We start from the raw sequence: 25,030 nt of genomic DNA on the forward strand, positions 1-25,030 counted from the left end.
CTGTTTTATGTGGAATATGGTAATCCTTTTCTATCAAGAGACTAATATTCCTCTCATAAAACGTTAGTGAAAGTAAATATGTTTGACAGCGGCTTCTTGGCTCATTCCTACTATAAAATAAAGTTGTATCTTTTTTATTTTGGATGAAGTTGTTTTTTAATGTATTGTTAAAATATTTTGCATTTTATTAAGTTACTGTTGAATCTGTTGATCTTTAGTATTATGAAAACATCCTTTTCAAGAATACTTTTAGGTGAAGTTTGCTATAATCTATATATGTAATTTCTTAAAGCTGATTATCCATTACCATTATCTTCATGCATGCGATCATTGCACTCAAAATTTGTTATTCAGCTGTTTGATAGATTCTGTAAAGTAAAATACACCACACCCCTGCTAGTTACTCAAAAAAAAAATATATATACTGTATATATATATATATATATATATATACATACATACACAGTATATCACATCACAATTCCTTTCTCTTTTTGATGGCAGAAGGTTCTTACTTCTGCACTGAATGGGGCTCACCTAGTAATGTGTGAGTGCCATTCAGTAATTCTCTGAGCTGAGGCTGCATGATGATGCTACCCAAGGGGTCCATGACAACCTGGGCTCAGAGTAAATAAACCAGGAATCAATTATTCAGGGAATGGAGGGTTGAGACACTGTTACTGGGATATTTTTTTACCTCACCTCTGCAATCCTCAAGCGATATAGAGGTCAGTGGGTGACTTAACCACTTATTCCACCAAATGTATTTGTACCTGATATATCATTTTTAGAAGGACTAACTCTGATCTCATAAACAGTAACTAACACTAGTTGCCTAATGCTGCAGCAATTTTTCTTCCTGACCTTTGCAGTGTTTAATTTAAAGAGTGCCTAGTGGATTGTTCCGACCACATTTAAAAGCACAGATTTGTAAAAAGAAAACCATTATAAGTGATGCTATTCCGACAGCAATTCTGATGGTGCTCTGAGCCTCCTATACCAGTGGTCTCCAAACTGTGGCCAGATGCGGCCTTTTGCTTGCCTTTATCTGGCCATAGTTCCTTCCACTGACACTGAAAATGGGGCACTATTTCTTCCACTGATATTAAAGATGGGCACTAATCCTCCCACTGACACCAATGATGGGGCACTATTCCTTCCACTGACACTGAAAACGGGGCACTATTCCTTCCACTGATATCAGTGAGGGGGCACTATTCCTTCCACTCATATCAAAGATGGGGCACTATTCCTCTCACTGACACCAATGATGGGGCACTATTCCTTCCACTAACACCAACAATGGGGTACTATTTCTTCCACTAACACCAGCAATGGTGTACTATTCCTCTCACTGACACCAACAATGGGGCACTATTCCTCCCACTTACAACAATGATGGAGCTCTATTCCTCTCACTGAAACCAATGATGGGGGCTCTATTCCTCCCCCAAATGCCAATGATGGGGCATTATTCCTCATTCTAATACCAAAAAGGGGATGCTGTTTACTCACACTGACACCAGGACATTTTCTACTCCCGCTCGCCACAGTCCGGGCCTCAGACAGTAAACTCGCCCTCTTTCTATAAAGTTTGGATACAACTGTTCTATACTATCTATTTTTTTTTTGAAGATGCACCGCTAGCAAAAACTGGGAAAAGTATGGATGGTTCTAGTGACTTAAACTCAAATCTCTCACAACAAGTTTGATCACTACAATAGCGATTTAGTACGAGCCAGAATAGTTTGGCCACCGACCGATGCTTTTTTCCCATTGTCTTGACATGTAAAATAGTAGTGAAGCAAATTAGTTATTTGTTTTGAAATGTATTTAGTTGATGGGTGATGTAACACAAATGCATTTTTTTATCTCTAGAGCCTGGCCAAGCTGACCGATGGTTTCAGAAACAGCTGTTGTATAACGGATTCTATGCAAAACATTCACAATTCAAGCTTGCTCAGTGACCCCTGTTTACCACAGCAATTCTGTGATGCCTGCTCACAAACCGATAACGTTGAAGAGGTATTGTATACTTTGGTTAAAGACAAAGTTACTGGGAGTGATATAACTTTCATAGTGTGATGTATAGATAGATATACTGTAGATAGCTAAAGATGTAAGATTTGCTGTATTAATTTGATGTTCATCAAACCTAAGCGTTTCGTTTGTTGTCAGAAGCACAAGGATAAGTACACATATCTTGTCTGCCTAGCCCCCCCCCCCACCTGACCTAAAGTAACCCCCCTTCCCACAGATGCATACTTAACTAAAGCTGGCCATAGATGGTTTGAATCGTGTATGGGCACCCTCTATGTACCCAAGACCGGCCAAAGACTGAGTGAATTGCAGGAAAGACATGCGCCTAATTCCCTCATCAACACGGACAGTATTGACAGGGGAATCCCTCCCAGCAAGCCTGTGTTCTCCCGGCGGGGAGGGGGGAAGCCATCCCAGCCATGAGAAAACAGTGATTATTGCTAGTGGCTATAACAGCTGTTTGCAATAACTGCATGTAAAATCTGTCAGGCTGGTTATACCCAAGATGATTGGATGATTCAATCAACTTGGGTATATTTAGCCTGCCCATTTCCACATTACTCTATATAGCATGGTACATATATGTTGTAGTGCCTTTGCAAGTGGACCACAATGCACAACTAGAAACATCTGTGCATTGTGGTGCACTGCTATGTATAAAATGCTGCAGGTTCATTGTAAATCCCTTTTTAGCACACTGGCAATATTCTGAATCCGCTGCTTTATTTTAATACATGTAAATGCACAAAATACTACATGTTAACTCGCGTTCGGTGATGTGTGAAGTGAATCGACCCTTAATGTGCTTTTGCCAAAAAGCAAGACTTTCAGGTCTCTTGTGAGTCAATAAGTTAATATTCAGCTTGCACTAATAAATAAAGCAAAAGTATTTAAGTTAACAAACACAAGAAATGTTGACCCATGTCAGCATGCTAATGGGTGAACTCTCCCCTGATCCCCTCAAGACAAACTTTTCCCCTTGTGTTCCTATTTAAACTCATAATAGTGCATTTAGGGATGGCTGTGTTCTGACTTGAGGAGTTACCAGGAAAGAAAATTACAGAAAATATGTCAGCAATGTTTTATATTCCTGGCCTCCTTACGTCAGCATATCTATGGGATCTACGTAGCAATTAGAACATGGAAGGAAGACAAAAAAGAGAAGAAACACATCTAAGTAACGGCAAAAGACATACATTCATCTCTGAACAAAGACGCAGAATCCAAAAGAAGCTGAAGAATCATCCAGGGGATGGTGGAAATTGAACATATTCACCAACTTCCAGCTTGCCGCCTTGCACACTTTCTGATTGGAACCTTGGCCCAAGATTGCCATAGCTCTAAATGTGCTGTTAAGGAGGGAAGTCCTGCTGCAAGATACACTATATAAATTATATACAGTATATTATCCAGGAAAAAATACTTTGAGGTTTTGCTGCTTTAGCTTTCTTTAGATTTAAAGGAAGAACAAATAGGGACTCTGTTCTCTGTAGATAAAGCCTCAATAATTTCAGAAGATCCAATATTGTCCGTCTCTGTTCCTATGGAGAAGAACCAGATACCTCCAGTGCTGGCAAATGGTTTTCCAGTCATTGTGTGCTTATGAAGCCTCTTTTGGAATAAATCCTGGAACTGGCATGAAAACAACTTTATCTTCAAATAAGGTACAAGACATAGCTGCCGATTCTGGCACTTCTTGCAGGCTGTTAAAAATACTGTCTTCAAAAGTAAATGTAAAAAATGTGAAAAAAAAATGAGTCCAGCAGAAAGAAAAGATTATCCATAAGACTTTCTAAGACTATAAGAAGATCATAGTTAGAAATCACTTATCCTACCAGAACTCCAATCTTCATGGCAGTTTTTACAAACTGTGCCGCCAGAGGGTATATTATTGCAATGCTGTCAAAGGCGACAGTCAATCACCAAGGCATCAAATTTGACCTACTGAAGTCTGGATAGAGAGACAGAAAATCTTGATTCAGAAGCAAGAGAATTAGTGGCACCACTAACAACTAACGGAGCAGAATACACTAAGGTCCCTTGGCCAGGATGGTAAGATGGCAGTGGCTTGAACCCTCTCCTGGCAGATTTTCAACAACACTGTCAGAATGAGGACCACAGGGGGAAAGACATGGACCAGGTTGAAAGTCCAGAGTCCTGGTAGCATATTCTGAGCCAGTGCCTGGGAAAAGAAGAATTAAGAGAAGAATGGGCATTGGATACTGCATGGAGTTGCCATGAGACATGAGACCACTTCCAGTGTCCCCTATATCACAAACATTTCTCCAGATACCTGTTCAAGGGCCACTCCCTGTGATGTACAAACCAGCAAATTAGGGCATTTGCCAGGGAAATCTGCATACCTGGAAGGTGTGTTGCTGTCAAATATGCCAGGTTCTTTTTGGCCCATCGGGAGATTTGAAGCAGAATCAGACTCCTGGGGCTTCTCTGATGGGCTATATACATTATATTACCAAAAGTATTTCTGAGAGAAGAAAGCCATGAGAAGTCCCATTTGAAGTTTGCGAGAAACCATGTGGGGGACACAGCAAACATTTGGAAGGTGCTCTGGTTCAAAGACTGAGACCAAAGTTTAACTTTTTAGCCTAAAAGCAAGACACTATGTGTGGCAGAAAACTAACGCTGCACGTCACCCTGAACACACCATCCCTACTGTGAAACATGATGGTGGAAGCATCATGTTGTGATTCTTTTCATCAGCAGGGACTGGGAAGTTGGTCAGAGTTGATGGGAAGATGGATGGAGCCAAACACAAAGCAATTTGAGAAGAAAACCTGTTAGAGTCTGCAAAAGATTCGAGACTGGGGCAGAGGTTCATCTTCCATCAGGACAACAACCCTAAACATACAGCCAGAGCTACAATGGAATGGTTTAGATCAAAGCATATTTATGTGTTAGAATTGCCCAGTCAAAGTACAGACCTAAATCCAGTTTAGAATCTGTAGCAAGACTTGAAAAATGCTCTTCACAGATGCTCTCCATCCAATCTGGCAGAGCTTGAGCTATTTTGCAAAGAAGAATGGGCAAAAATGTCACTCTCTAGATGTGCAAAGCTGGTAGGGACATCCCCAAAATGACTTGCAGCTGCTAGGTGCAAAGGTGGTTCTTTAAAGTATTGATTCATGGGGGCTGAATAAAAGTGCACGCCACACTTTTCACATATTTGTAAAAGATCTTGAAAACCATTTAGCATTTTCCTTCCACTTCACAATTATGTGCCACTTTGTGTTGGTCTATTACATAAAATCCCAATAAAATACATTTTAGTTTTTGTTGTAACATGACAAAATGTGTAAAATTTCAAGGGGTATGAATACTTTATTAAGGCACTGTATATACAGACTGATTTTGCTTGTTGTGGGTTTAGTAATACTTTAATTTCTATTGTGGGCTGACAACACACATCATTTTTGTGTTGTCAGCCTTGCTTGTTGACTTTTCCTAAACTACTCAGCCACTCCCACTGTCTTCTTATCCACAGCTTTGGGACTGATTGACTTGTAGTCTAAGACAGTGTTTCTCAACTCCGGTCCTCAGGGCACACTAACAGGCCAGGTTTGCAAGAAAACAGAAATACATCACAGGTGATATTCGTTTACTGCTCAGTGGTTGCAGTATTTTAGTCTGCATCTCCCCAAGGTAATACTTAAAATCTGGCCTGTTAGTGTGCCCTGAGGACCGGAGTTGAGAAACACTGGTCTAAGATAAGAATAGGAGGCGCTAAATAATCTCTTTGAGATAACACAGGCAGCAAGCACATGACAAATGACACTCCTAAAGTTCTGACAAGTAGAACAGGAATTTTTTTACCTATAAAACAGTTAATGTAACAAAAGATAGCAAAAAAGGGGGAAATATATTGTTAGGGTTTACATGCACTTTAAACAAACTTTGCAAATACAGCTCTTGTTGCAAACTCTGCTGAACCTGGCTCCAATGCAGAGTAATCTACGGCTGAAATTTCTTCAGAGAAAATTAAACTTCCATTGTTGATCTTTTTGTCCCTCACTGCTCTTCCACAGTGATGTAGGGATCAGCGGGAGTTATCACAGAGTGCAGCAAAGGGCACAGGGGTTTGACACAGTGTCAGTTTCATAAGGAACTTTAGCTGGGAATTACTGAATTAGAGTGGTGTTAATAAGCACAGGATACAGGAAAGGTACAGTAAGTATTTATTTGCTTTTTTGCAGGTACAGATTTTTTAATACATTTTTTAACCAACAGAGTTACATTTCCCATCATGATGATCTCCGCCTGGTAGAAAAGACATGAGTATTAAAGAAGTGTTATAGAATAACTTTACTTTTAGTGAAGTCCAAATAAGTTCTCTCTCCTCTTGCAGTTTAACCCACTGAGGAAAATATCCACTTTCAGCGTCGTAGATCTTTACAGCGATGCACAGCTTGAAAAATGTCCTAGCTGATTCCAAAGCCTACTGCACCAGCATGCCACTGTCTCATTGGTTCCAAATTCTGTACTCACGGAAGACTCAGTTATCTAGAGGAGTATGGACCCAGCCATAGGAAAGGAACAAAATCGCAATATGCACTAGATACAGGACCCAGTTGGAAATTGATTCATGCAGACACTTTGTGGCTTCAGGCAGGTCCACACTGTAGATCCCTGAAGTGAGGCTGAAAATATTTTCCTCTGGGTGTTTCACCACAGGGGAGAAAGAAGCAGAAAAGGCAAAGTTACTGTTTATGTAAAGCAAAGTTTTCAATATCCCCAAGTCCCCCAAACTTACATTTCAATGAAGATTAGGTACCAATAGTGCCTTTGCTCTGATTATGCTTCATCCCACAGTCTATGGAGGGACCCTGCATTGCATTATGGGTGTGGTGGTTCTTCAGCATCAAATTATATTGAATTTGGCATTTGCTTACTGTGGGCACTGCAGCACTGGTTTGCGAATACAAAAGCACCCATCTGTACCTGGTGGTGCCTAGTCCTCCCTTGGAATGTTAGTTTTGGGGTTGGTAATATTATCAATAAACATAATAACTTGAAATATGCACAGTAAAACCTGCGTGCTGTAATTATTGCATTCTGCAATGACCCCTTTGTTTGCAGGACACACTATCAGTTTGATACCCAAGTTCCCAATCTGATCATAGCTATTGCTGTGGAAGCATCCAACTTCATAACAGCTTGCTGTCACTGACAGACACAATGTGACTGTTGTATTACTATGTAATTAGTTGCAGCTGTTATCAGCAGATTCCTGATCATGCATTATAAATGAATGCTTGTTGGTTAGGCTAGGGCTTTACTGGCAGTTTTTAATTTTTAAGACTGCTTGGTGACAGTAATTTATTTAAGATCACATTAATGTTACAGCTGAGGTAGCTACCAACAAGAAGTTAGATCTCTCATTAGCAGCAAAGGAATTCTAGGTCTTTGTAGCCACCGCCTGAGTCTGCATAGTTCTGGTCTGAAAAACATCCCTGAATGTACACTTAAGTGTCCCGTCAATTTAGACGTAAGATATACACACAAAAGTGAGTACACTCCTCGCATTTTTGTAAGCATTTTATTATATCTTTTCATGTGACAACACTGAAGAAATGACACCTTGCTACAATTTAACCACTTGCCGTCTGCTCACTCGAGCACTACTGCGGCAAAGTGGTTCGTTATCGTCTGGCGACGTAGACCTACGTCGCCAGACACTCCCCTTTCTCGGTGGCGCGCGCGCGCCGCCGGAGCCTCGCTCCCGCTGTATTCAGTCACAGCGTGAGTCGGGCCAGGGGAGGAGCAGCGGCGATCGCCGCTGCTCTTCCCCGATCGTCAGGGATTCGAGTGTGGAGATCCGCCCGCTTGTGTAAACACAAGCGGCGCGGATCTCCTAAGTGACAGGCAGGGTCAGATTGCAGGGTTCAGCATAGCTGAACATGCGATCTGTCCTTTTGTCACTCAGTCACCTCCCCCCACACACGTTAGTAAGCACCAGGCATACATTAACCCCTCCCTCTCCAATAAAATTAACCCCTTCCCTGCCAGTGTCATTTTTACAGTAACAGTGCATATATATAGCACTGATTACTGTAGTAATGTCACTGGTACCCCCAAAAGTGTCAAAAATGTCAGTCAAGGGTCCGATCTGTCCGCCACAATGTCGCAGTCCCGCAAAAAAAAATCGCAGATCGCCGCCATTACTCGCTAAAAAAAAAAAAACACCAAAAATGACAGAAATCTTTCCCTTAGTTAGTAAAGGCAATAACTTTTGCGCAAACCAATCAAAATACGCTTATTGTGATTTTTTTTACCAAACATAGGTAGCAGAAAACAAATTGGCCAAAAATTTAAAAAAATTTTGATTTTTACATTTTTTGGGGGGGAATTTCATATAAAAAAATGTGAAAATATTGTTATTTTTTCAAAATTTACACAATTTTTTGTTTATAGCGCAAAAAGTAAAAATCGCACAGGTGATCAAATACCACCAAAAGAAAGCTCTGTTTGTGGGGGAAAAAAGGACGTAAATTTTGTTTGGGTACGGCGTCGCACGACCGCGCAATTGTCAGTTAAATTCGCACAGTGCCGAATCGCAAAAAGTGGCCCAGACGTAAGACAGCAAAATCCTCTAGTGGTAAAGTGGTTAAAGTAGAGCTTGTATAACAGTGTAAATTTGTTGTCCCCTCAAAATAACTCAACACAAAGACATTAATGTCTAAACAGCTGGCAATAAAAGTGAGTACACCCCAATGTGAAAATGTCAAAATTGGGCTCATTGTCAGTGTTACAAGGTCTCAGGTGTGAATAGGAAGCAGGTGTGTTAAATTTGGTGTCATCGCTCTCACTCTCTCATACTGGTCACTGGAATTTCAACATGGCATCTCATGGCAAAGAACTCTCTGAGGATCTGAAGAAAACGAATTGTTGCTCTACATAAAGTTTGCCTAGGTTATAAGAAGATTGCCAAGACCCTGAAACTGAGCTGCAGCATGGTGGCCAACACCATACAGCAGTTTACCAGGACAGGTTCCACTCAGAACAGGCCTCGCCATGGTCGATCAAAGAGGTTGAGTGCACGTGCTCAGTGTCATATCCAGAGGTTGTCTAAGGGGAAATAGATGTATGAGTGCTGCCAGCATTGCTGCCGAGGTTGAAGGGGTGGGGGGGTAGGGATCGACTGGTTATCGGCAAGGCCAATATATTGAGGGCCGATATTGACTTTTGCCGATTTATTTGTATCGGCCCGGAACTGGCCGATATTGCCGATATTCCAAATATTGCTCATGTAAGGGTAAAATTATGTCACATAGCATAATTCCGTTTACAAATGTTATTGAATATGCCACTCACATATGTACAAATTAAATATATAAGAAATTCTACATTAGCAGATCTACTGGCCGATCGGTATCTCTCACCCACTTGCCGTAAATGATACCCGGGTGATACTGCTCCGTTCGGCATCCACTTAATATTGTTCTGTCTCTCACCCGCTGCATCTCTCACCCACCCGATACCGATCCGTCTCTCACCCACTTGCCGTAAGTGACCCCCGGGTGATACCGATCCGTCCGGCATACGATGACGATCTTGGAGGTCCCGTGGTCACCACGCACGTGACCTCCGAGATCGTATGCCGGACCCAGCGGTATCACCTGGGTATCACCAGGATGTACAAAATTACGGCCCATATCAGCCGATACCGATATGCGATGGCCAAAATATTGGTATCGGCAACGAAAAACCGATATCGGTCGCTCCATAGTGGGTGGTTAGCCTTTCAATGCTAAGACCATATGCCGCACATTGCATCAAATTGGTCTGCATGGCTGTAATCCCAGAAGGAAGCCTCTTCTAAAGATGATGCACAAGAAAGCCCGCAGTTTGCTGAAGACAAGCAGGCTAAGGACATGGATTACTGGAACCATATCCTGTGGTCTGATGAGACCAAGATAAACCTATTTGGTTAAGTGTGTGGTGGCAACCAGGTGAGGAGTACAAAGACAAGTGTGTCTTGCCTACAGTCAAGCATAGTGGTGGGAGTGTCATGGTCTGGGGTTGCATGAGTGCTGCGGGCACTGGGGAGCTACTGTTCATTAAGGGAACCATGAATGCCAACGTGTGCTGTCACATTCCAAGCATGTCTCTAGACCTAAACCCCATTGAGCATCTGTGGTGCATCTTCAAACAGAAGGTAGAGGAGCGTAAGGTCTCTAACATCCACCACCTCTGTGATGTTGTCATGGAAGAGTGGAAGAGGACTCCAGTGGCAACCTGTGAAGCTCTGGTGAACTCCATGCCCAAGAGGCTTAAGGCGGTGCTGGAAAATAAGGGTGGCCACACAAAATATTGACACTTTAGGTCCAATTCGGACATTTTCACTTAGGGGTGTACTCACTTTTGTTGCCAGCGGTTTAGACATTAATGTCTGTGTGTTGAGTTATTTTGAGGGGACCACAAATTTACACTGTTATACAAGCTGTGCACTCACTATTTTACATTGTAGCAAAGTGTAATTTCTTTTGTGTTGTCACATGAAAAGATATAATAAAATATTTATAAAAATGTGAGGGGTGTACTCCCTTTGGTGACATACTGTACATATACTATAAGTGTGTGTGGGAAATTGGATATGTGCATCCAGATCTCTTTCTCATTCCATTTTAGAAAGAATGTCTTTTCTTTATTTAGCTTTTACTCATTTATTCAGTGCAGGTAATCAGAAGAACGTATGAAGTCTATAAGCGGAGGTCATGCTGGAGGTCCTGATATGTTATTCTTGTTTCCTTACATATTTTCACAGTTAAATCATTCCCATGTGACAAAGTGGATCCTTTTCCATGTCAAACTTGATCACAGTCACATTTGTATTAATATTAGGTATTTTGACCCTAAAGGATCTTGCTGCCCCAGTGCACCCACGTACCAATACATTTAGACTCGGTTCCCACTGCTGCGGCAAAGTCGTACAATTAACCTTCTGACTTGATCCAACTTGGGAGCTATTTAGGAGCCTGTACAAGTCTGAAATCACACCCAAATTGCACTAAAGTAGTGCAGGAGCCTTTTCTAAAGTCAGAGCTACTTGTGAAGCATCAGTTAAGATGGTTCTCGTTGGGAAACATTGAATTTGACGTGTCATGCGACTTGGGGTCTAACAAGTCAGATCCCATGTCGCAGCAGTGTGAACTGAGCCTAAAAGATAATTTTGTGGCAGGATTTAAAAGAAACTGTAAGAGTCTACAGAAGTCTTCGCAGACCTACTTGATCACTTTTCACCTGATCACCACTTTTCTTCTTTAAGCTTTGAAAAACATTTTTCTAATTATTAGCACTACCCTGTCTTTGTATTTTTTTTATAAAACACTAGATACATTTTTTCAGTCTCAAATTTCTGTGTGATCAGTAAATCATGTGATTACACTATCTACAGAATAGAAAGTGATGTTTCATAGCTGCCAAAGAGCATGTCCTGTGACATTAATGCAGCAATGTGTTGTGGGAATTGAACTTTTTTTAATAAATAGGATGGCCTGTGAGATTCCATATGTAAAAGAGGTAGGAGAACCTTCTCAATTTTCTAGAATTTTACAGTGAAGAAGTGATTATAATAATAGTTTGAAACAACTTACAGATAATAGTGGTAAAGCAACACTGCCGTGATCCCAGAAATTCTCAAAAGCAGTTACCCATAATACCGGTAGAAGAGGTATCAAAGTGGTGGACCGTGTCTTCCATCTTATCTTGTGTGAAGTGCTTCCACCTACATCACACTCTTTAGCATTCAACCCTTCAAGGATTTTCGAATGCCTGTGTTCCCCACCTGGTGTGGCTCTTACCACTGACCCCAGACCATTGTGTTCTGGAGGATTGAACTACATGTGGTAGGAGACACATGCATCCTGGATGTGTTAAATGCTGAAGAGTTGTTGCAATTCCTAGAGTTGGGCTTTAAGTTTATCACTTAAACAACAATTTAAACGTTTTTTAAAAAAAATCAGTTTTACTGTTTTCTTTTACAATTTGTTAATAAGATAAGCATTGTGTTAGGCATATTATGCAGTTGTGCAATTCTTGTCATTTTCTTTTGTTTTTAGAACTTTTTTGCTTAGTAATGTTATTGATATTCTTTCCATACAGTATGGCTATGATGATAAATCAAGACTGGTGGACAGAGTGAGACTTAATTGGCAGTATGAGGAGGCCAAGAAGAGGTAAGCTCTCCTGTGAACTATTCTGATCAAAGCTAATGGTGGCTAATGAAAAGCCATTATGTTGAAATATGCCAAGCTAATGACTGTTGAAATATGTTATGTACTTCTGCATTCCTTTCATACGCTTAGATGTTAAAGGTCAGTCATGAACTTTCTAGCACAAACATTTTTGTGTAACATGTAATGGCTTATCGAGTCACTGGAAGTACACAATTTACATTTTCAAATATTCGTTTTTAACAATCATTTATATGGAAGCATCCGTTTATAGACAACTATTCTCTGTCTTAAGCTGGGCATACACATACAGTTTATTTAATTTTATTTCTTGTTCAGCTAAGGAGATCCCTGCATCACACATTGTTGATGCAGGGACCTATCAGGTTTTTTCTGTTCAACCCGCAGGTTGTTGTGATGCAGGGATCTCTCTTCCTGAGCTATTGTATTCTCACAGGAGTGGATCCCTCTTCCCGTCAGAATACACTGATCAATGCTTTCAGACATTGGCTGGAAGTGTTAAATGAATGCTGGTTTTCCAACAAGACCGTTCAACAGACAGAAGCCAGTCATTAGACCGGCTTCTGTTGAACAGAAAGCAAAATGGCTGACTTTTGGTGTGTACCGGACTTTGGTAAAGATTTCAGTCTGTTGTCCCAAAATGATCTTACTAACACACACACTTTAGAACAACTTTAGGTAGAAGTAGTTTAAGGCTGCCATACATGGCTTGACTTTCTCTGGTTCAGACAGCAAATAAGAAAAAAAAAAACATTTGATTCTCCCAACCATGTTCACAGAGTGGATGAAGAAATCTCTACTACTGGCTATTAAATTTTTAGCAGCTTCAACACCCCCACAGCTTTTGGCGTTGCCATCAAGTGACTGCATCTGGTCAGTTTACACCTGTTTCAGTTAATTTTTTAAATCCACTTTCATTGAGCAAGGTTGTGCTTGCACACAGGGGCACCCACAGCTCAAATTTTAGCCAATTCATCAGGAATTGGCTAAAACTCAAGCCATCTATTCTATGGGGATCTTTATCTTATTAACCTATCTGTTGCATGGGTAGAGCTAAGCTACTTCACGCAGATAGTGCTACTAGTGACATGAATAAAAGGTTTGATTAACTAAAGGAGCAGGGTGAACAACCTCTATTTTTTTTTTATAGCAAGTCAACCCAAAATATCAGTAACGCTTCTTTTACAGGGTGGGAAAAGCATCCACTTTTCTAATAGTTTGAATATATAATAGCACATTTATAGTTGAATGTTAAATCTCACTGCTGGTATATAGTTTCTGTAAATTAACTGTCTTGACACAGTGCCACATGAAGCTGTCAAGCTGAACCAGAAAATGTTGAAATAAACTCCCTAGCTATGCAATGTGTGAATCACAGAAATGTGTGGGGTGAAATAAATAACAGAAAACACAAAGATTTGTTGAAAAGACTTTGGACCACATATTTAATATTCACGTTTGATATATATATATATATATATATATATATATATATATATATATATATATATATATATATATATATATATATATATATATTTTTTTTTTTTTTTTTTCACAATTGTGGTAGGCACAGGTGATTGTTTTATTTATAGTATTTGGTGTGGTTGAAGTTAATTCTGTTGTCATATTATTGGTCCATATTATTTTTGTTATTGCGATTATGTACAGTATATTTATACACATAGGGCATTTCATTTTCTGGAGGATTGGGTAAATTGTGTGGTGATGACAAAGTGTGTGTTATTTATTGTGAATAAAGTTAAAATATAGTACGACATGATTGAGGACATATTATGTAGTATGGATCTGCTTATTCTTTAGCCATTACATAATTAGAGAAAATATATTATTTGGTATAGTTGGGGTTCTATTATACATAATATAAGGCATTATTTGGTGAGATTATGTATATAGTTATACATTACTTTGGCATATTTGGAGAGAATAGAGTTTAATATATACCGTAGCTACAGCATATACAGAAGCATATTCATTAATTTAAAGGAGGGTAAATACATAGTGTAACATGATTAAAGGCATATTATTTGCTGCGAATAGTATTTGCTGTGAATGTACGCTAACATGATTGAAGGCATATTATTTGCTGTGAATAGTATTTGCTGTGACTGTACACAGACACTGCAGTCTAAAGTATTTACATATTCTAAACAAGTAGTAAAAATACTTTAAACCAACCCCTTTTCTTTTCTGTAGCTAAAAACATTGTGGAAAAATGTGTTTTCAAGGTTCACAACAGGCGTACTGAAATCTCAACTCATTTTCCCCCTATTGTCTATAAAGAGAGGAACCTTGGCACTCTACCAGCCCTCGCAGTAGGTGTTTCTAAGCTGCACATCACACAATCACAAAATAATCACACAAATTTAGGCCCCAATCATACTATGATGGCAGGAGCCGGGAGTTTTGATTGTATTTTGCATGCTGTCGTGTTACAGGCATAGAGGAACTCATCCTTTTCAATAGGCTGCCCTATTTGCGACAAAGGCGGCAAAGAAGCTTATACAGTATTATGAGCTTCATACGTTGTTTTTTTTTTTGTTGTTTTTTTACTCAAAAAGATGCTTTTTTGAAGAGAAAACAAATTTCCAGAGCAAGTGCATTAAATTACATAAACATTTGTAATACACCAATCATGGTCAGAAAATCAGACATACAAATACAGTCCACCAATGCCTTACTGGACCATGTGATGTTGCAAAAGTCTTGACAGTGTAAACTAGGGCTGCAAGATATTGGAAAAAAAGTACATTGCGATATTTTTCTTTCCAACTATATATATTGCGATATTGAGAGGAAATCATGGAAGTATTGCAGCAGGGCAGCCTTCTTCGGATTGTAATTGCAGATTGCACCATACAGCCAGGGCAGGCCAGGGTTAATGTTATTGTAGGGATTGACATTGACAGTCAGTTTGGATTAGGCACAGTCGGGACCTCTGGCAGGAGGTAGAAGAACACAAGCCTGACATGACATCCGTCCACGGTGTACTGAATTACTCAGTGAACTGACTCTTCCCTCTGAACTGTTACAAATTTACTTATTTGTATCCAGTTCTTCAGTGTCAGTGAGCTAGGAGCCGCTGATTGGTTACAGGGAGGAGCTGAGCTCCTCACTCTAGGATCATCAGTTGGAGAACTAAGCTAGCTGCTGGCAGGCAGACTGAACGTGTGGGACGGATGTTGGCTCTGTTCTGCTACAAAGACTGTGAGTCATCCCGACTTCTCCCTGCCTAATGCCTATTCCTTACATCATTATCTTCGGCGATGTGACAATCGTCCACGCCCACAGCACGATAGTCGATATCACATTGACTATCGTTCAGCCCTAGTGTAAACTTAGAATCGGCTATGTTGATCGAATCAGGGGATACAGTGGAGCACAGGTGGCAATGTAGTGTAGTGTTTGCTACTGGCTTGTGGTGCATTGGCCTTGATGGAGTAGGCCGCTCTAAAAAAGAAACTGAAAAAGTGGCAAACAAAGTGAGCGCAACCGCTCTTTAGAGTGAGGGATCCAGACATATGTAAGCAGTTGAGCAACAGTGAATATCCCTACCAAACTCAATGAGGATAGCTCCATGAATGCAACGCAAAAACGTAGCATGCAAAATTCCTAGTGAATTGTCAATGGAGCAAAATAGTCCCAAATTAGAAATATAGAAAAATAAAATTCAGTCACTTACAGTAAATTCAGTAGAGGTAGCGTATAAAGAATCTCCTCTTGCACATATGAAAATAGCAATCTATCCCTTAGCTTAAAAATAAAACAGTGCTGGTGGGTAACTGCAGAGCATATGGTGAGCTCAAAGCAAGAAGGCACTTAAGGACCAAATGTTAATCCTCTTCTCCATCCATGTTTCTGTTGCAAATACTTTGTTCATTGTTATCAAGCCTGGAGAATGACTGCAGCAATTTAAAAAAAGTGAGCTTGCCCCCGTGCCATAACTCTCAGTTTGGCAGGGTATAGCATAACATAGGGCAGTGTTTCTCAACCTGCTTCCAGTTGGGGCGCCCTTGAAAAGTATTTTCAGTTTTGAGGCACCCCGGTGTAAGGCTTGGTTCATGTTACTGGGTGACGCATGAATGCACGCAAAACGGTGCTCGTTCCCGACATGCAGGCAAATGCTCTTCTCTTTAGCAGTGCCATTATTTTTAGTGGTACCTCACACATTGGCAAACACGGGGTGTTTTTGGTGCAGCATAGTTAAAAAAAAAGAAAAGGATAGGGGACTTCTTTCCCACTGAAATGATTGGGCTGCCCTACACACAGCAACCCAGATGTGAACCAAGGGCTTATTCACATGTGAGGTTGGAAGGTAATAAAACAATGCGTTTTTTTGCCACCCCCAACTGCTCCCCCTTTAGCTGCAGAGGCAAATACATGTCCAAACACATAAACACACACACACACACACGCAAACACATGTACAAACACACATACATACACACACGTATACACACACACACATGCATACAAACATATGTAGACACATACAAACACAAGTACACACACACATACAAATACATGTATACAAACACATGTACAAACATATGTGCGCACACACATACAAACAAACACACACGCATACAAACCCATGTACACACACCTAAACACATGCACATACACACATACAAACACACACACACATATATATAGCCCTTTAAAAGGTTGCAGTACAGTACCTTTCCTCAAACAGCTGGGAAGCACTGTAGGGGGAGGCAGAGAGCATAGCACACGCTCCCCATCCTGCTGCTTTTACTTTGCTGAGTGTATTCAACAGTCTGACCGAGCTCTCTGAATGCCGAAGTATAGTGCAGCTGGGGATTGAAAACCCGGGCTCATCTGACAGCTTTTCTCTACCAACATAAGGCACTTGGAAGCATTGTAAACTTTTCTTAACTTCAGCAAATTAGGCCCTCCTATAATGAACTTCAGCTGAAAAGTCTAGGTAGAAGGACACTTTCACCCGTTATATTGTATATTAGCTCGTTCTCTGGCAAGGTGGACTATAATTACTCTAACTCTCACTCCGGCAGGCCCATTCCCACTATGAGCACGTTGTTGTGCCAGAGCCTGTTTTTGATGTAAACTGCCCTATTATTGGTGGCTGTAGCCAGATGGGAAGCGGGTCAGGCTTCTCTAACGAAGGGTGGAAGCTGAACCTCATTGTCACTGATACGAATTTCAATGGCAGTAATTAGTTCCCTGATCTTTTGGAGATTCTAACACTTAAGTGACAGTTTCTTCCTCAAGCTGCCAAAGTGATCCTTGCGTACTAACAGAAGCTGTACATTTGTTAACCACCCACAATATTGCCCCCAAAAGATGGTTATTCAGTGTCATCAGTATTAGTCTCAATTTCTGCCAGGACTGTTTATTCTAAGGCAGCAGGGGTTTCTGTGCTATGCAATATATCTGCCTCCTAGCTAACATATCTCTGGCAGGCTCCTTCCCTTGCAGGTGTGATTCCTTACTTGGTTGACTCATGAAGTCCTTAGGTTTCTCTGCTCCTCGAGGAGCGGGCTGCTGTAAGGCTGACTGGGTGCCATCTTGCTGCTCCACAGGGACCACTATCTTCCTTCCTTTATGCGTCATCATGCAGGCATTGTGTGCCAGGGAGAGGTGGGTCAACTGGTCTCCAAGGAATCTAGACTGGTTTTGTTCCAAATTTTAGGGAATTATCGATGTGGAATCTTCAGCAGGAGCTCTGTGAGACACCGATGCTGTTCCAGGCTATGCCCTCTTCACATTTTTTTGCTACGTTTGTCATATGTAAAACGGAGGTTTGCACTTGAGGTGGCATCACCAATGAATGGCATCACAAGCGCAACACGCTTTTTTGTGTTTTTTGAGGAATAATTACTTCATGGTATGTACAGCTAGAGAGGTCAGTAATGGCTTGTTGTAGAGCTTTTTATTGGCAAGGATTTATGTATGTATGTACTCCGCTCACATTTTCGTAAATATTTTATTATATCTTTTCATGTCACAACACTTAAGAAATGACACTTTGCTACAATGTAAAGTAGTGAGTGTACAGCTTGTATGTGTGTGTTCATGTAAATATATATATATATATATATATATATATATATATATACACAGTGTATGTATACAGTGCCTTGCGAAAGTATTCGGCCCCCTTGAACTTTTCGACCTTTTGCCACATTTCAGGCTTCAAACATAAAGATATAAAACTGTAATTTTTTTGTGAAGAATCAACAACAAGTGGGACACAATCATGAAGTGGAAAGAAATTTATTGGATATTTCAAACTTTTTTAACAAATAAAAAACTGAAAAATTGGGTGTGCAAAATTATTCAGCCCCTTTACTTTCAGTGCAGCAAACTCTCTCCAGAAGTTCAGTGAGGATCTCTGAATGATCCAATGTTGACCTAAATGACTAATGATGATAAATAGAATCCACCTGTGTGTAATCAAGTCTCTGTATAAATGCACCTGCACTGTGATAGTCTCAGAGGTCAGTTTAAAGCGCAGAGAGCATCATGAAGAACAAGGAACACACCAGGCAGGTCCGATATACTGTTGTGGAGAAGTTTAAAGCCAGATTTGGATACAAAAAGATTTCCCAAGCTTTAAACATCCCAAGGAGCACTGTGCAAGTGATAATATTGAAATGGAAGGAGTATCAGACCACTGCAAATCTACGAAGACCTGGCCGTCCCTCTAAACTTTCAGCTCATACAAGGAGAAGACTGATCAGAGATGCAGCCAAGAGGCCCATGATCACTCTGGATGAACTGCAGAGATCTACAGCTGAGGTCGCAAAGTTCAAGGGGGCCGAATACTTTTGCAAGGCACTGTATGTGTATATATATATATATATATATATATATATATATTGTACATGTGCCACAATAGTCTGGTCACACACAGGTGCAACTTAAATATACAGTCAGATATGTCGGAGAGAGGACATATTTGATGTGGATGGAATTAAAGTGGTTCTGATGCCTAAACATTTTTTACCTTAATGCATTTCCTGCATTGAGGTTAAAAAATGTTCCAGTACCAGTAATGCCCCATAACTCTCCCTTATACTTACCTGAGCCCTCATTTGTTCCAGCACCGTTCCTGCCTGTATCGGCTCTCCTCGCTCGTACAGACTGCTGCTGTTAGTCAAATCCTTTGACGAGACAGCGGTGGGTAGCCCCAAATCATGAGCCCGCAGGTGTGCCACAGTAGTAAGCGGTTTCCTTTAGTGGCACACCGAGAAGAGGAGGAGCAAGGAGCACCGGCGGGGACTCCCAAAGAGAAGGGTCTAGGCCACTCTGTGCAATTTTATTGCACAGAGCAGGTAAGTATGACATGTTTTTTGTATGAAAAAAAAATACTTTACAATCACTTTAAGGCCCCTTTCACGATTGTGCGACTTCAAAGCCACGTGATTTACCGCGATTTTGCTGCGACTTTTGCAGCGACTTTTGCTGCGATTTTGACTGGGCTTGAATGTCTTTGGCCTCAAAATCGTGCCAAAGTTGTGCAGGGACTACTTTGAAGTCGGTGCGACTTCAAGTCGCACTGATATGAATGTGGCTCATTGAAAATAATGGAAAACGACTTGTCATGCGATTTTGCGGTCCAAAATCGCGGGACAAGTCGCACTAGTGTGAAAGGGGCCTAAGTCTTAGTTTTGGCATTGGTAATGCTAATTATTGTGAATAAGGTTAGGTACACAATGAAACTATTCTGGAAGCGACAAACTCCTTTTGGCCCATGTTATGTCATCACACAGGCTACCAAAATATTCACACCCCTGAGCCAAGAAGCACTGCATCACTACCTCTGGACACAGAATCACATATCCTGTGCTAAATGGCAGGGAATGGGAAGGTTATCAACAGTTAAAGTGCTGATAACCCTCCTCCTAGGTCTGTGGAAAAAATGCAACTACTGCGCAGGGTAACAGCACTGCAGTGAATTTACTGCAGTAATGTTACCTTTCAGTGGATGGGGGAATAATTGACTGGATCACCAGATACTGCATATCTTTATAAAATTCTATTTTTAAATTATACTTTGATTAGTGCAAGATCATTTTGTTATAAACATTCTTTGCACAGACGTTTTAACTTTAAGATATAGATGTAGTTTAAGTATATAGTGAGACATGAAGGAAAGTATATTTGGTCAAATATGTCAGGAAGGACACTTTTATTTGGTGTGCATGTTAGGTGTATGATTATGATTGAAAATATGCAATTTTAAATTAACTGTACTATCACATTCTTCATTTATAATACATTCTTCGCACAATGGCCTCTAGTGTTCTGTAAATCTTGTGCCTGTACCCATGTACAGTATATGTGTATTCTACACAATGAACGTCTGGCAACACTTCCCTCATAAAAAAAAAGACATCAGTATGAGAATCCTAAGAAAGAGTGATCTATCTTGGCTATTTTTATTTATAATGACTTAGCTATAAAATCGGGTACCAGTAACAAGGTGAAAATAAATCAGAGAGGAACACTGCAGATCATATTGTGGTGTTCACTTTTACTTTTAAAGGTTTTACTTCACTAGACAAATGATGGTTAGAGACTGGTTTCTATAGAAGACAGGTTGGCTTACCTCTGCACAAGCTATTCCAGAAGAACTTTTAATGAAGAATACAGATGAATCTCAAAAAATTTGAATATCATCAAAAAGTAAATGTATTTCAGTAATTCAATTCAAAAAGTGAAACTCGTATTAAATAGATTAATTACACACAGAGTGATATATTTCAAGAATTTATTCCTTTTAATTTTGACGATTATAGTTTACAGCTAGTAAAAACCCAAAATTTTGTATTCAGAAAATTAGAATATTACATAAGGCAAATAAAAAAGATTGAGATTTTTAATACATAAGTGTTGGCTTACTGCAAAGTATGTTCATGTACATTATAGTATGCACTCAATACTTGGTCCAGGGCTCCTTTTGCATGAAGTACTGCATAAATGCGGGGTGGCATGGAGGCGATCAGCTAGTGGCACTGCTGAGGTGTTATGGAAGCCCAGGTTGCTTTGATAGCGCCCATTAGCTCATCTGCATTGCTAGGTCTGGTGTCTTTCATCTTCCTCTTAACAATACCCCACAGATTCTCTATGGGGTTTAGGTCAGGTTAGTTTGCTGGCCAATCAAGCACTGTGATACTGTGATCTTTAAACCAGATCATTAGTACCATATTGGTGCTTTTGGCAGTGTGGGTAGGTACCAAGTCCTGCTGGGAAAGGAAATCAGCATCTCAATAAACTGGTCAGCAGAGGGAAGCATGAAGTGCTCTAGAATTTGCTGGTAGGGGGATGTGTGGACTTTGGACTTAATAAAACACAGTGGACCAACACCAGCAGATGACATGGCTCTCCAAATCATTACTGACTGTGGAAACTTCACATTGGACCTCATGCAACTTGAATTATGTGCCTCTAAACTCTTCCTCCAGACTCTGGGACCTTGATTTCTAAATGTACTTTCATCCGAAAAGGGCCATTGAGCAACAGTCCAGTGGTTTTTCTCCTTAGCCCATGTAAGATGGTTTGACTTTGTCTCTGGTTCAGGAGTGGCTTAATACAAGGAATGCGACAGTTGTAGCCCATGTCCTGGACACATCTGTGTGTGGTGGCTTTTGAAGCACTGACACCAGCCGTAGTCCACTCCTTGTGAATCTCCCCCAAATTCTTGAATGGTCTGTGCTTCACAATCCTCTCAAGGCTGTGGTTATCCCTGTTTCTTGTGCACCTTTTTCTACCATGCTTTTTCCTCCCACTCAAATTTCCATTAATATGCTTGGATACAGCACTCTGAACAACCAGCTTCTTTAGTAATGATCTTTTGTGATTTACCCTCCTTGTGGAGGGTGTCAGTGACTGCCTTCTGGGCAACTGTCATGTCAGCAGTCTTCCCCATGATTGTGTAACCTACTGAACCAGACTAAGAGTCAATTTAAAGGCTCAGGAAACCTTTACAGATGTTTTGAGTTAACTAACTGATTAGAGTGCGATACCATAAGTCTACAATATACAATACTGAATTTTGTGTTTTCACTAGCTTTAAGCCATAATCATCACCATTTAAAGAAAGAATTGCTTGAACTAGAGTATATCACTCTGTTTGAAATTATTCTATATAATATGAGTTTCATTTTTTTAATACAATTACTGAAATAAATTCAATTTTTGATGATATTTACTGAGATGCACCTGTATATATCTATCTCAAATTTCAAATAAGGACTTCACACTGCTCCTAGCTGTACTTATGGGATTTTAATCACTGAACAGTCCCCTTTGTTGGAATCTTTGATCATTGTGATTAATTGTTCAATACAACATCCAAAAATAATTTTATATACTGTGTGCACCACCTCTAAAAAGTCCAAAGATAACAAAGTTGTTTATTATTAACTTCACTCTATCAATCAACACTGACTATTTGTAATCTCCTTGCTGCTAACGTTAGTAAATAGATAGGAAATTATATCATATTTACTTGTTTTAAACTTTTTTTTTTCTTTTTTTACATTTCTTCAGTTGCTTACTGCTTTTTTGCCTAGGCAAATGATGTCATACATCACAGGAGTCTACAGAAGAAGGGGATTTCTAAGCTAAGCACACTCCCATGCATACACATTAGAGCAAGGGTAGATGGATTACAGGAAGTAAATGCTACATGAATCATCTGCCCTTACTTAAGATGGCCAAGGCCAGAAATGCTAGGGAGGTGTTTTTCAAAGTGATTTCTCAACAAAATAAAGCATGGAGACATGGATAGGTGGGGGAGATTTTTTTGAATATTAAAAATGAATTAAATAGTGGATTTGGTTTGTGGTGCTTAGATGCAGTGAAGATCCAATTTAAGATTTATTTATCCCCATAGCCATGCGTGTGAGATCTAATAATAGAACTAATAATCAAATAATATTAGTGATATGCCTAATAAAAAAAAAAAAAATATATATATATATATATATATCAGGGCTCGACAAACCCCAGGCGCCAGGTCGCCATGGCAACCAGAAACCGCGTCCTGGCGCCTTGGCTGCCGCCAGGCCAAACACTGCAACTCCTGACTGACTGCCTGGACACGCAGCTCAGAGTGCCAGGCAGCTGATTCTTCGCTCCCCCCCCCCTGCCTGGTCTCTGTGTTTTCCCTGGAGCCGTGCAGTAATCTGATGTCCAGCTGTGAGTGACAGGGGAGGGGGCCAGGCTCCTCTCCTCTGCCCGAGCAAGGTCCGAGCATGAACGGCTTCTCCCTGTGGGAGCTCTCTTCTGCTGCCCGTGTCACGTTGCAGCCAAGCTGGCCTTCCTTCCTCCAGATCCCACCTACACAGTACAGGTTGGTGGGGGGAGGTCAGAACTTGGTGAAGGGTGGGGAGGAGGGCGAACCGGCAGCCTGTGTGGCCTTTTGCTGACCTAGCAGGTGGACTGTCGCTACTCTTAGAAGGAGCAGGAGGTTTTCTGGTGAAGCATGGAGCACGGGGGCTGCCTGGGCTGTGTGTTCCTGTGTGCATTTTGTGACACGCTGAGCTGGTGTTCTATCAAATAATGCACTTCTTGGAAAGTTGTTTATGGTGTGCTGTGAGGTTGAGGAGGGGAGATGAGGCAGGTATGCTTAAGAAGAATCCTTATGTCCTTTGTAAAGCCCTGTGTATTATCAACAATTACCAGAGGGTGACTCACACATGTAGGCAGGAAGTAGCTGCAAATAGGCAGCAGGAGATCAGCAACTCTGGGATACTTCTTTCATGCTTTTTGTATTTTATTTAAAGTGTCATGAAGGCTTTATTTAGATGTGCAGTTGGGTGGTAAAAATGTGCAGTAGAGACATGTTTTTGCCACCCACCAACGACCACCCTTAAGCTACAATAGGCAGCAGATTAGAGCATTTTAAATGCCGCAGTCATGCGGCATAATGAGGAGTTTCCCCTATAACAGGTTTTTAGTGTCATTATTTCTGGCCAGCCTATAACCCTGATACAATGGCGTTACATTGGAGTTATTGACTGGCCACTCTGCTGTAAGTTAGGGTTAGGGAGCGCAAATTACTTGCCCTTCCCTGGGGCGCTGACAACCCACGCTACAAAAATGAAAAAACTGGCTCCCAACTTTTTTAGCTGGTTCCTAGATATATATCAAATGTGTCAAGCCCTGATATACTGTATATATATATATACACATGTATTTGTAGTTCAGTGGGTCAAGCCGGGAACTGCGATAAAACATCTGTAGCCCATTGTAAATCCACACTTTAATAAATGTTATAGGGTACATCGGGGAATAGGCACTGCATGGTTTTCTCTTCACTTATTATTTAGATTCGGTGACGCACTTGGTTAAGTTACATCTGTGTCCTTCCATTCTTTCTTTCTCTGCTGAATTGATTTATCCCTTTGCCTTGTAAGAAGGTTTTGCAGGCAATACCTCTGACATCTATTAAGTTATTTTCATTGGGCTCACAGGAAAACTGGGCACTGATTCTCAGAACAAGAGTGGAATTCTGGAGACCATTTTGAAGTTGTTGAAGATGACCTGTCAGCATTGTTTAGGATCATTTTATGGAGTAATATGTGAAACCTGCTCATGTTTTTCCTTTTCCAAATACTTATTTTATTTCTCTTAATATGTCAGCTTGGTTTTCCTAAATGGCAACTGGTCTTTTTCATCATTACAATCTAAACCCGCTATCATGACTGTACATGCAAATCAACTGTTTTTGGCATGCTAGATGGGGCCCAGTTTTGATTACAGCT

The 25,030-nt window shown here is 40.6% G+C and overlaps 1 protein-coding gene across 1 annotated transcript in view; it reads left to right on the forward strand.

The window, feature by feature from the left end:
• WWC3 (WWC family member 3) overlaps nucleotides 1–25,030 on the forward strand; it is a 357,513-nt gene that overhangs the window by 213,492 nt on the left and 118,991 nt on the right. The window contains exons 7-8 of the mRNA XM_082245434.1: nucleotides 1,879–2,025; nucleotides 12,160–12,233. Coding sequence (XP_082101560.1) covers nucleotides 1,879–2,025; nucleotides 12,160–12,233 — 221 coding nt within the window. The remainder of the gene's footprint in view (nucleotides 1–1,878; nucleotides 2,026–12,159; nucleotides 12,234–25,030) is intronic.

This window comes from Pelophylax lessonae (assembly GCF_965119305.1).
Source record: "Pelophylax lessonae genome assembly, chromosome: 2".
NCBI classification, from domain to species: Eukaryota; Metazoa; Chordata; class Amphibia; order Anura; family Ranidae; genus Pelophylax; species Pelophylax lessonae.